Below are 12,996 nucleotides of genomic sequence, written 5' to 3' on the forward strand. Positions count from 1 at the left end.
CTGTGTGTGCTTATTTGTTCTGCCATCAGAAGGGAATCAAGTGCAGTGGTGGGAAAGTCCTGTACCCAAATACTTAGTGCTAAGGTTTTTTTTCTGACAGCACCTGTCTTGGATGTTCAACTGTCTACAAATCTACTTCCTGCATTTTTGGGCGAGGCACACAAAGTCACTATAGTTTCTTGTTACCCAGATGACATTCTAATAATTCCAGGTTCAGGGACGCAGTAGAGAGGGACTTCTAATCTTTCACTGGTTGCATCAAAAACCTTGTCCCAGCCCACTATAAGCTACAGATCCTTTTGACTGAAAGTGGTCATAATATTACCCTGGCAGTAGCCAAATTCTTCTCCAATGTAATTAGATCTAATAGATAGCCAGATCTGGACAGCTCAGTGTTCCAGCCGTGTTGGCTATATCCATTGTTACTATTATCATTACTTGCTGTTTTCATTATAATCATTATAATCGCTGTATTGTTGATGCTCAAGACTGTAATCGTAAGAGCAGATAATAAAAGAAGAAAGGACCATACCCTTGTTTCAAAGTTTTTGGTGTCTCTTTTTGGTATCGTTGTGTGATTCATTTGGTCTCCTCTGCTTTTTATTCTAGGACCACTTCAGTTTGGTCAACATGTTATAGAATGCAGATTAAGTGTGGTTTAACCTATGGGGGAAATCTCTTAAGCCAAAAGAGCAAGAAAACATTTTGCACCTTACCGGACCAGTCCAGCACTTTGCCCTTGTGAAACAGCAGCATCATACTGGTCTTGCGCGGTTTTCTTTTCCTTTATTGTTCCAGGGTAAGTTTTCCCATCAATGGTCCTTCAAACAAATATTATGAACAGTGAAAGCAGCTTTGGAAGGGATGTTTGTTGACTTTAGGCCCGGGAGCAGGCAAGGAGAATACAGTCATGTCAGGCTTTAAAGACATTAGCAGAAAGGGAAAGAAGTTTGTCCCCCTGTTTACATCAGCTGGTGAAGAGAGAATTTTCAAGTCCTGGCTCCTCAGGAGGAAGGAGAAATAAAGTCTAGGGATCCCAGGTCTCCTGGTGGGGTCAGGAAATCTTCTGCTCCCACCATCTATCCCCCGCCACCACTAACTTAGCTGGCAGGGGGAAAGGCACAAGATTGGGTGTCCCGGGGCAGCACAACAACAGCCAGGCCCATTTGGGGCCCAAATCATCCCACTGCGAGGAGTGTGTGCACTCCTGCATGATGATATCACTTTCCAGAAGTGACATCATCATGCAGGTGCAGGAGCGCATGCGCACAATGATAAGGTGAATGCCAGACTGCCCCTGCCCTTCCTGCTGGGAGCATAAGGGGACCTGGAAACCTTATGAGGTCTGAGGAGGAGGCTGCTAAGACAGGTCATATCGTGCAGCTCAGTCAAACACGGCAAATGCTGGGCTACTATGCAGGCCCAATTTATTCTCTTCTATATAGACCCAGTTTATTCTCTTCTCACATGCAGGAGGGTGTACAGAAGGCTGCACAGCACAGAACAATGTGGTTGTTCTTATCAGCACCCACAGCAATGTGGCACAGCAGTAGAAGCTACAGCAACCACAATTGCCAGAAAGAAGCAGCAACAAGCCTTGCTGTTTTGCCAGAGAAGGAGAGGGGCAGCGGTGGAGCAGAGTGGGCACTGGAAGCTGTGGCAGCAGCAGGTGACCTAAAAGTCTGCGGCCTAAACTAAGAAGCATACTGGCTTTTAAGAAGCCCAAGAGAAGAGCTTACAAACTGAAGTTTGTGATGAAGGCCGTCTTGGGCAATTCCACTTCAAAAAGGGCCTCCTTGGATTCATTTGCTCTGTTGGCAACTCTGCTGGTGATGACTGTATGCGCAAATCGTGAAGTAACTTTGCAGTCCACATGCAGGCTGTAGATCTCAATGGCATTCTGGGAAAGGATGGTAAAGATTCTGTTCATGGTATTTCCTGCCAGATCAGTTTTTATTAGTGTGCCACTCTACAGTGGAAGTATTTTCACAGCACTCTGGGATTCAGCAGAAATTCTACCATAGAGTTTCTACTGAATTTAAGAGTGGATTAATGTCACTTCCAGCTTTACCCTGGAAATGATGTCGATGACAATTTTTTCCTGTGTTTTCCACCTCCAGCCTACTGAGGGACAGGGGGTTGGGTGGTTGCTGGTGGGAGATATCCCACTATAGCAGGAGACCTGCCAGTATTTTAGTCAGCCTTTTCTTCACTGATGAAATAGCAACACATCCCTTTCAATTCTGGGGGCATGCAGTATATCAACGTACTGGGACAACATGACTTTCTGGGTACATGTCCCATTTGGTAAAGCAAACATCCTGTGGGGGTGGTGTCCTCTGTTTGCTTAAACAGCCGATGACCTTGGAGCAGCGGAGCAGCGGAAAAATGCCCATTTAAACAGCGGGAGCAGGGGGGAAAATGCCCATATAAACAGCAGGTGTGGCTTGGCTGGCCAGCCGAGAACTCCTGGCCAGACAGCCAAGCCCCGCTGTTTAAATGGGCATTTCCCTATTGCTCCAAGTGATGGGGAAATGTCCATTTAAACAGCGGGTGGGGCTTGGCTGGCTGGCCAGGAGCTCCTGGCTGGCCAGCCAAGACCGGTCCCGGTTTAAATGGACATTTTCCCGCTGTTCCGAGTGATGGGGAAATGTCCATTTAAACAGCGGGTGGGGCTTGGGTAGCCAACTGGGAGCTCCCGGCTGGCCAGCCACGTCTGGTCCAGGTTTAAATGGACATTCCCCCCCTCTGCTCAGAGCAGCAGAGAAATGGCCATTTAAACTGCGGCTGGGGCTTGGCTGGCTGGCCGGGAACTCCTGGCAGGACAGCCAAGCCCCATTTTTTAAATGATCAGCTGCTTGTTGGGATCTCCCCGACAAGCAGTTGATCCACGGGTTTAAATGCCCCTTTCTGTGCTGCTTCGCAGCAGCACGGAAAAAGGCATTTAAACCCCCATCGGCTTGGATCAGTTGCTTGTCGAGGAGATCCCTGACAAGGAGCTGATCCATGCGTTTAAATGCCCCTTTCCATGCCACTGTGAAGTGGCATGAAAAGGGGCATCTAAACCCCACGAACGACGAACTGGGGCAAGTTTGTGAAAGTTCGTGGTTCATGGTTTGTGAAACGCCACGAATCACAAACTGCTCAGTTTATTTTTTTCCCAGTTCGTGCCCACCTCTAATAAGGACAAAGAGTTTTAAAAATGTTGATTTAAAGCCTAATTTCCCCTGGAACCCCCACTGTAGTGAGTGTTGCTTGAAAACATGTAGGAGAAGGTGCGTTGGATTCTGCAGAAATTTCCTACTTCTCCACACTCACTGACTACCAGAAATAATGCTAGGCAAAATGGTGGAAGGTCTGCAGTGGGAGAGGAATTAGCATATATCATGCTCCTCCATCCACTGTTGGAAGTACTCTTGCACTGGTGGAAAACAAGCATAGGATTCAACCCTATTATAACATTTTCATGATTCTTTAAGTTTGCCTTATGGAATGGTCTGCCTGAGGTGGTCAGGAATGCTCCTGCTCTCCTGGCTTTCCACAAACTATGCAAAACTGAATTATTCAGGAAGGCTTTCTACTCAGATTACAGATCTATGTCATAAGAAATAGCTGCTTTGGTAGGGATGAGGACTGAACACTTTGGTATTGTGTACTGTCTGCTGATGTAAATATGTGCCTACTAGCAAGTTTCCACACTGCTAAACATGCCATGGAAATTAGTTATGCCTTGCTTCATAAAGATTTCATCTCTGTGCTTGGCTTTATGCTTGTCGAAGCACTTTTCTGCTACCGTTCCCTATTGTAAGACATTCCCTTAATGTCTTAGCTATTCTTCACGATTATACTTTGCTCAGTGAATGTCCTAGCTGTCAATTATTATTGTACTGTCACTTGCACTGTTGTAATCTGTCTCCAATCTCAGTGACAAAGGAGGACTATAAATAAATAAATCCTTGCATCCATATATGCAATAGTGAGGCTGGTGCCCAGGCAAGCAATACATGAAACACCATCTTTGGATGAAAACAGGCCACAGCTTTATAGGTTACAGTCATTTGTAGCACTGGTGAGGCATAGGGCAAAAGATGCATTGCATTGAACAGCCCAGTGCTGCTTGATAGCATGCTTGCCAGCACACCTGCTGGGTATTGTGGATGGCAGGAGGCATACTCCCACCCAGGTGTGGCCCAAGCTGTCCCTACCCCACAAAGTGAAGCCTGCAACTGCCTCCCAAGGAGCGTAACCCTTCAGTTTCCCCCAGATCCCTTAAGGGCACCCCAAAAGAGGGGGTGAGCCTCCCAGGCAGCATAATTCAGCCCAGTGAATCTGGCCCAGTGTCTCAAACCCCCCATAAAATTGTGAAAAGCAACCCCCCCCCCAGCCACAGCTGGCACCAAGGGAAGGAGGGAAGGAGGCCATCCATTGCTGCCTCTGCCACCCAATGAAGAAATGACAGCATGGAGCAGAAGGGGCTGCTGGAGAGGACCCAAGTCCCTCCTACACTCCATCCCCCCCACTCTTCATAGAAGGTGCCCCTCGTCATGATGCAATGTTTACCCTCCACCCCAGCCTCACCTCCTGGCTGCAACTTCACTCATTGTTAAGTCTACAAGCCTTTTTAGAAACACATAGTTTAAGAATATTTACTTAGGATTATATCCTTTAAACACAGGGCATGTGTATTTAGGATTTAGCAAAAGTTCATGGTAGAGAAAAACAGGACAGGATCTCAACAAAAGGCAGGCAACTTTATTGTACCCCAATATATTTCAGATTAAATTTAAGACCCTTTTTCGAAGGCAGCTCAATGCATTCATTTCAGTTAAAAGGTAAGATTACTTTGTGGTGCTGCCCAGATCCACCATAGATCTGACCATTTGGTTTCGGGGTCAGCTCCACTGCCCAAAACAATCTTTAACTAAATATAAATATTGTCCATAAAGTATCTTTCTGCCACTACTACAAAAACAAATGTAGCCTTTTTAGCCCAAGAGTTCAGTCATATGACAAAGCTCCTCAATACATTGTTAAAATCTAGTTCCTATAAAATGATGTCTCTCTCCCCCACCTCCCCAAATATACATACTTACTATCTTGCAGCTCTTATAAATCTGCAGAGTATAGCCTACAGTGCTATCCTCAGAACACTTTCTTAGGAGTAAGGACCATTTAATAGACCTGAGTAGGATTCAGTATAGACCAGTTTAGGATGGCTTTCTTAGCAATCCTACCTCATAAAATGAGATATTTGATGTTCAGATATTGCAATATATACTGCTCTCATTTTCATGAAAATATAGGCATCCGGCAAAGGCCATAAATACCTGTTGTCCAGCAGGGTCTGCTAATAGTATCTGTGAAGAAAAGATCAACCACACAGCAAAAATCTGCCTTTCCATTTTGGAAATGACACCATCACAGAGAGACGAACTTAAATTTGCTGGAAAGGTTAATAAATAACTCTGATATGAGGGAAAGTGGGCAGTGAGTAAGCCTCGTATCTATACAATGATGTAATACATACTCATTTCCTTTGAGCCTTATTGAACCAGTGACTAATCAAAGAATCAATGTTTGTCTTCATCTTATGTCTTAATTTAAATTCTTTGAAGATGCTTTTTGGCTTCTTGGTGTGTGTACGTTTCTATGAAGTGTATGTGATGTGTTATGCCCTTTTCAAGCCACGCTTCTTTTTCTAGTGCTTGAAATGGTCACCCTCCCCCTTCAACTATCAGGACTTTTGCAATGATACAGATAGCCCAGGCAAGTCTGATCTTGCCATAACTTGGAAGGTAAGCAGGATCGGCCTTGGTTAGTAATTGGATGGGAGACCACCAAAGAAGATCAGGACTGCAGAGGCAGGCAATAATAAACTACTTCTATTAGTCTCTTGCCTTGAAAAACCCAACAGGGGTTTCTATAAGTCAGCTATGACTTGACAGCATTTTCCATTATCACTAGAATAATATTGTACCAATATAATGTTGCAATGGCAGGCATAGCAGTTTCTTTGAATCCTCACCTTTCATTCTTTTTTTTAAAAAGTCTCTAGCCCCTTCTCTTACAGACATATAGGCAAAATGGCTTACTGTGGGTCCTCCACTTGTAATTAATATAAAACTGTTCCCAAACTCTTACAGGTATATGAAGTACTCCATATAGAGATTGTTTTAACCAGTCAAAGTGGCCAATGACACAAACTTACATGCCTATTGCAGTGTTGGTTATGATTCTGGGGTTTAACAGGCTGAAGAACAATAAAGACATCAGGTCCATCTAATCACAGAGGTAGCACTATTTGTAATAGTATACTGATTCCAGCTTACTCAGAAGCTATATACTTAAGTAGATAATAGTTTTGAAAAACAGAAAAGAAGTAGCAGTCCAGTTCAGGATACAGACTCACCCCAGTTTTTTCTTGATTCTGAAGTCTCAAAGCTGCAGGAGCCTGGGACCAGCTAGCAAACCCATTAGAAGCCAGACATTATCAGAGTCTCTAGGGGTGAAAATTGAGAAAATGTTTGGGATTGGGAGGAGGGAAAACCCCACCAAGCAGCTGATCTGCACCAGCAGGGTTTGAACTACCCCCCCACCGCTTATTTCAGCCGAAGGGAGGGGGTTCCCTCCTCCCCCTCCCATTGTTTGAAATAAGTGGCCGGGGGGGGGGGTAGTTTCTCAGTGTGCTCTGAATCTTTATGGAGCACACTGAAACAAATTAAGTAAGGGATTCCTGAAGCCACTTGCACACCCCTACTGACAGCCCCGTTCTCCTACCACCTGCAAGCGGCAGGAGAAGGGGGCTGTCACTTTTGCATGCCCCGCACTGTGTTCAGCCAGTTGGCTGAAGCTGGTGCAGGGCAAGTGAAACTGACAGCCCCATTCTCCTGCTGCCCACAATTCATGAACTAGGAAAAGTTCTTGGTTCGTGGAATGCAAAGAACCACGAATCACGTGGTTCATTTTTTTCGGTTTATGCCCATGTCTACTCAGCAGTTATTCTGGTGTAATTTGGAATTCCTTCTTGTTGGAGGTTTGGATAGCTGTCTCATTTCTATCTTTTAGGAGACAGACAAAATCCTTCCTGTCTTTCACCAGACTTTGAGGTACAGCTTTCAATGTTGTCTTTTAATTTGATGGCTTTTCTGTAAATAGAATAATTTTATGTGTTTTTAAAATCAATTACTAATAATATTTTAATGTGACTTTTTATTCTGTAAGGTTCCCATATGTTCTTATATAAGAATAGTCTAAAGATTTAGAAAATAAGTAAGAAATAGTACAGTCTTAAGCAAAGTTATACACTCAAAACTGATTGAAGTCAATTAGCTTAGAAGTGTATAACTCTGTTTAGTATTACACCACGTTTTTAAAAAAGCTATCCTGCTAGTTAATCTGGATTGTCAACAGTCAAACAAGAGATCAGCATCCCTAGTGGTACCAGTGCACTGACTGAGCAGGCTGATCATGTGTAAAACACACAACAAAAGATGGCAATCACGGTTCACAGGATAGCAATTTGAGAGAGATAAGGAGGAAGAGGCTGGGAATGCATCTCTCAAGCATTCTCAGTTACCTTGCTTCCACTGAAAAATAAAACTAAAGATTGCTTTCTGATAAGGATGTCTTCTGATGCACAGGTTAAAAAGTTCAAACTTTTCCATTTATGTAAACAAGACCATTCACTTCTGGGATTGCATGACATCAAAAGGAACACTGAAAGATCGGTTTGCGTGTGTTTTGCTTAAAAAAGCAAGAAGAAGTTGGGGTATTCAAATTATTTTAAAGTGTGGGAAAAAGCAAGATCATTTCTTTAAGGAAATGCTCTGTGATGTAATTTACCTTTTAGCTATATGTCTTTGTCCTTGCACAGGGATGATTTCCTCAGAGCCTTGGTTTTGGCTATGTTTTCTTCCATCATGGGTATTAAAATAAAACTGACCTAAGAAAAAGAGAGAGAAGGCAAGAATGCTATAACTTTTCTTGAAGGTGAGCTACTATAGCTGCTACATTCACAAATTAGTTTCTGTCTGTTTTTAGGACACTGTCTAGTATATATTGATTTATGGTGATTCTTTTTTTGTATAGGAAAAGAAAACTGGGGTTTAACCAAACTGCTAAAATTACAATTAAGTAAGGTTTCTAAATTATCATTCACACACCATAAAATCAAGTCAGTAGTTTTTCTTTAATATACTCAATTGTCTCTGCCAGCTACAGCTTAGACTGAGCTTCATAAGTCAGCTATGACTTTAGGTCACTCTCCACAACCAGCAAGGAATATATTGATTTTTGTGTACTGTTTTATACGTATTACATTATATATATTACATAGTTCATACATTAACAATGCAAAAATTCCTGTTATCTAGTCATGAATAGAAAAATAGCCAAACGTTCATAAACTGTTCTCAGTATTAGTAATATGACACATGAGAGCCAGTTAGGTGTAGTGGTTAAGAGTGCGGGACTCTAATCTGGAGAGCTGGGTTTGATTCCCCACTCCCCTGCTTGAAGCCAGCTGGGTGACCTTGGGCTAGTCACAGTTCTCTGGAGCTCTCTCAGCCCCACCCACCTTACAGGGTGTTTTGTTGTGGGGATAATAATGACATACTTTGTAAACTGCTCTGAGTGGGCATTAAGTTGTCCTGAAGGGCGGTATATAAATCGAATGTTGTTGTTGTTGTTGTTGTTATTATTAGTATAAAAAATCTCAATTTTTAACTATCCTCAGCAATTTGCTGAGACTCTCCAATAGATCCTTGAATAAGGGCCAAACCAGACATTATGGCACACATAGATACCATTTTAGAGGAGAATTTTGTCATTTAAAAATTGCCACAAGCACAGAGGCACCATGTGATCTTGTTCTCTCTCTCATATTTTCAAGTGCCCACTGCCTGTTTTGCCACTTTAAATGGTGTAGAGCAGGGGAAACTAGATCACATGGTACTATTGAGTCTGTGGATTGGTCCCTTGTGGCAATTTTTAATGACTAAATTCTCCTCCAAAATTTCTTCAGTGGACACAGATTGGACCCATGGCCTCTGTAATGTCTAGTTTGGCTCTAAGTGCTGATTAAAAGCATTAACGGATTAAAATCACAGACATGAACAATGAATCTCATATTGAAGATCTATCTTATATCAAGACTTTTCACTAGACAGGATAACATTAAAGTTCTATACACTCAATTCATGAAATGGGACAGTGCTGGCTGAAATCCATGAGTAGGGATCCCATTTCCCTGGTGGGATTTTTAATGTTTACATGAAGCCACTGGGACAGGGCATCAGGCAGTTTGGGCTGCGGTATTAACAGGGCTTTTTTCTGGGAAAAGAGGTGGTGGAACTCAGTGGTGGAACTCAAGACTGCACAATGATGTCACTTTGGGTCAGCTGGAACAAGGGGGGAGCTTTATTAAAGTTTAAATTGCCCTCAGTGAAAATGGTCACATGGCCAGTGGCCCCACCCCCCTGATCTCCAGAGAGAGGGGAGTTTAGATTGCCCTCCATGCCCCTCGGTGGCACGGAGGACAATCTAAACTCCCCTATTCCAGGAGATTGGGCAGGGCCACTGGCCATGTGACCATTTTTAAGAGGTGCTGGAACTCCGTTCCACTGTGTTCCCGCTGAAAAAAAGCCCTGGGTATTAACAATATGCAGATGATACCTAACTCTACCTTTCATTTCCATCTAATTCCAAGGATGCTGTTGATGTTCTGAACTGGTGCTTGGAGTCAGTAATGGGCTGGGTGAGGGTAAACAAGCTGAAATTGAATCCTGACAAGATGGAGGTTCTCTTCATTAGTAGAAAGACTGACCAGCGATGTGAGATCTCCCCTGTTTTGGTTGAGGTTGCACTGCCCTGGATAAGTCAGGTTCACTGCTTAAGAGTACTACTTAATGCAGTGGTCACTTAAGAAAGCCTCCTGCAAATCAAAAGTGCATTGTATGTGAACAGTAGTGACTGAAAGTGGTATATGTGTGTTATATTTAGTTTGATATTGTTACTGGAATCATATTATTCTTGCAGGGCTGTAATTCCCAAGATGAAAACAGAAGGCTGTGTTCCAGTTGTTTCATAATCTACAGCACTCTAGCAAAGAACTCTGGTACTTTATGGGATCCAAAAATTTGGACCTTGCTTAGCCTGGGTAGTTTCAAAGACAACCAGTTACTTGACTGAACTTAAAGACATTCTTGGCTGCAAGTTTCTGTTTTTGTTGCACCAAAGAGTTTGGTTTGTTTTTTTTTAAGTTGTATCATTCTGATCGTTTAAAAGTAAAGAAATTTTCTTAACTTACAAGTTTGGTTCCTAAATTAGTTCATAGCAAGTTTGGTTTCTAAATTAATCCCATTGAACACAAACAAACAAGTTATACTTGCAAACTTCATTCTATAGTCATTTCCCAGTTATTCAACTTAAATGCTTTCTCCAGCCCCCAAACACTTTCTCCACTCTCCCCAACATCTCTATTCAACCCACTCTAACCCCCCCCCACCATATGCAGCTGTTCATCTTAGCAGAGCCAGTTTTATAAAACAGACTTCCCACCATAACCACTGCACTTCCATGTTTAAGTGATGGATGAGAAGGACTGGATGGGACCAAGGGGCTGGAGGCTCCTTCATTGAGTCTGCCATATGGGCAGGAAGGAGAACAGAGATGTAAAGCAATAATTTACTCTCATTCACACGCACAGATAGATACATACATCTGAAGATGAGAGTTTTGACTTTCAAAAGCTTGCACTCTGAAAATCTTGTTGGTCTCTAAGGTGCCACTGGGCTCAGGTCCTGCTGTACACGTGCAGTCAGACACACATACTTGGCTCCTTGTGTGAGAGGGAGCAAAGTAGCAGAAATACATCACTCCTTTCCTGCCCCTTAAACTTTTGTACCTGGATGAATGAGGGATGCAGTACACTGTCTCCTCCCTCCCACATATCTGTTTCCATACCTAAACCTAGCCAGTTTCCTTTACCATCTGTGTCTGAGAGGCAAACTACACGAGACGAATGGCACGTGACCGAGCGAGTGTCAAAAATCCCACCTTCGCGTGTCTGTCAGTCCTGGAATGGGCACAAGTCCCAGACTGGGCACCGTCTACAGTTCCCCAGTTTGCTGTGTAGCCACAGCGGCAAGTGCGCAGCCCAGAATCAACAAGTCGGCATTATAGAGAGGCCTTTATCTGTTGGCTTCCTTTTTCCACTTCTCATTCTCCCGCTGGAGTAATCAAGTGTGGTAGCTACAGGGCGGTAAAGCATGATGGGATACCACTCATGACTCTTGGCATGGTGAGGAGGAAACCTGTGCCTGCGCGGACACGGGATGAGGCACAGTCTGGCAGCGCAGGCAAGTGTGCAACACAAAACACGCGGCAACATGTGTAAGTCCATTCGTGTGCCGTTCGCGTGCTGTTCGTCTCATGTAGTTTGCCTCTGAGCAGTGCAGCAGCTCTGAGAATGACAAAGTACAGGCCATTGAGAATGAGATATTTTTTCATATTCACATGAAAAAAGTGTCATACAAAGGAGGTGAATATCTGGCCAACAACCACCTCTGCTAGTATTGGCAGTGAAGAAAAGCCCATCAAAATTGTCTCTCCATTTTGGAAACAAAGCCAGAATGGAGGAGGGCTAACTTCCTGGCATATGTTAATGAGTAACCAGATTTTTGGGAAACAGCAGGGGTTTTCAGGAAAAGACAAATGAGTAAGTCTAATATTGGCACACTAATCTGTCACTTTTTATAATCCCCCTTGAACCTTGGATAAGTTGTTTTTACATAAAACTGCAACTGGCTACTAGTTAGAACGATCAGATGAGTGTGTTTGTTCCTTACTTTCCCAGGAAATGTTACACTGCAGTCACAGTGGATTGATAGTGATTTCTTCTTCCTCGGAAGCCCTGAGAATTGTAGTTATGTATAAAGATGGTGGCGGCAGATATTTCTAACAGAAAATCCATAGAATTCACATCAAATTATAATGCCCAAGATTCAGGGAAGAGGGAGAACTAGTTAAAGCAGTTCAACTTGTAAAGAGAAACTATGAATTTAGAGAGTAGATAGCAGACCATCACTCTCCTTCTCCTTCCTTTCTACTTCTTTCTCTGATTTCAAAAAGCAAGGTAGTGCCACTGGAGCATCACACCTTGGATCAAGCTGTAATCTACTTGTAGGCCGTGACCCAAGAGTTGAACACCATTGATAGTGAGTCTCATTATATCTCCTCTTCTCTGACAGCTTGAATAATGAGTGATCCCTGGACTCTCTGACCACGCTGCTTCAAAGGAAGAATTTCACAAGGAGACTCCAGAGTGCAACTGCTGAATTCACTTAAGTTTCACATTACCTCCCCCAGGTCTAAACAATTTCTCACTTGTTACAGGTGTTAACTATATTTGCATAACCCAAACACACCATACATTACTGAGGTTAACTAGCTTAACACAATTGCTAAATGGCCCCTTCATTTTTCTTTATTAGTTTTGAATTTTACATAATTACGTTTAATCCTGTACTTCCTTTCATGCTGCAGTTTGTTTTTCATACCTCCTGCATAAAATGTCTCTGTAGTACATTTGAAGAAGTGAGCTGTTGCATACAGTTACATCAGCTAAGTTTGTGGGAATGGCCTATTATGACATGCCCTCATCCTTTAACAGCAGAAATGGCACCAGAAGAGTTTTTAAAATTCAAAAATAACAAACTAATTCAACATTATATATATATGGTGTAGTGGTTAAGAGTGTGGGATTCTAATCTGGGGAGCCGGGTTTGATTCCCCACTCCTCCACCTGAAGCCAGCTGGGTGACCTTGGGCTAGTCACAGTTCTCTGGAGCTCTCTCAGCCCCACCTACCTCACAGGGTATTTTGTTGTGGGGATAATAATGACATACTTAGTAAACCACTCTGAGTGGGCATTAAGTTGTCCTAAAGGGTGGTATATAAATCTAATGTTATATATATATATCACACACACACACAGTG

General features: G+C 43.0%; 1 protein-coding gene across 2 annotated transcripts in view; it reads right to left on the reverse strand.

The window, feature by feature from the left end:
• Positions 1-5,422, reverse strand: part of ITIH4 (inter-alpha-trypsin inhibitor heavy chain 4) — a 46,388-nt gene extending 40,966 nt beyond the window's left edge. For both annotated transcript variants that reach the window (XM_054975963.1, XM_054975962.1), the window contains exons 1-3: positions 5,328-5,422; positions 1,740-1,900; positions 717-821 (exon numbers count right to left, since the gene is read on the reverse strand). In XM_054975963.1, the coding sequence (XP_054831938.1) occupies positions 717-821; positions 1,740-1,900; positions 5,328-5,402 (341 nt within the window). In that variant the 5' untranslated portion in view covers positions 5,403-5,422. The remainder of the gene's footprint in view (positions 1-716; positions 822-1,739; positions 1,901-5,327) is intronic.
• Positions 5,423-12,996: the final 7,574 nt, after the last annotated feature.

The sequence above is a fragment of the Eublepharis macularius genome, chromosome 4, assembly GCF_028583425.1.
Source record: "Eublepharis macularius isolate TG4126 chromosome 4, MPM_Emac_v1.0, whole genome shotgun sequence".
Taxonomy (NCBI): Eukaryota; Metazoa; Chordata; class Lepidosauria; order Squamata; family Eublepharidae; genus Eublepharis; species Eublepharis macularius.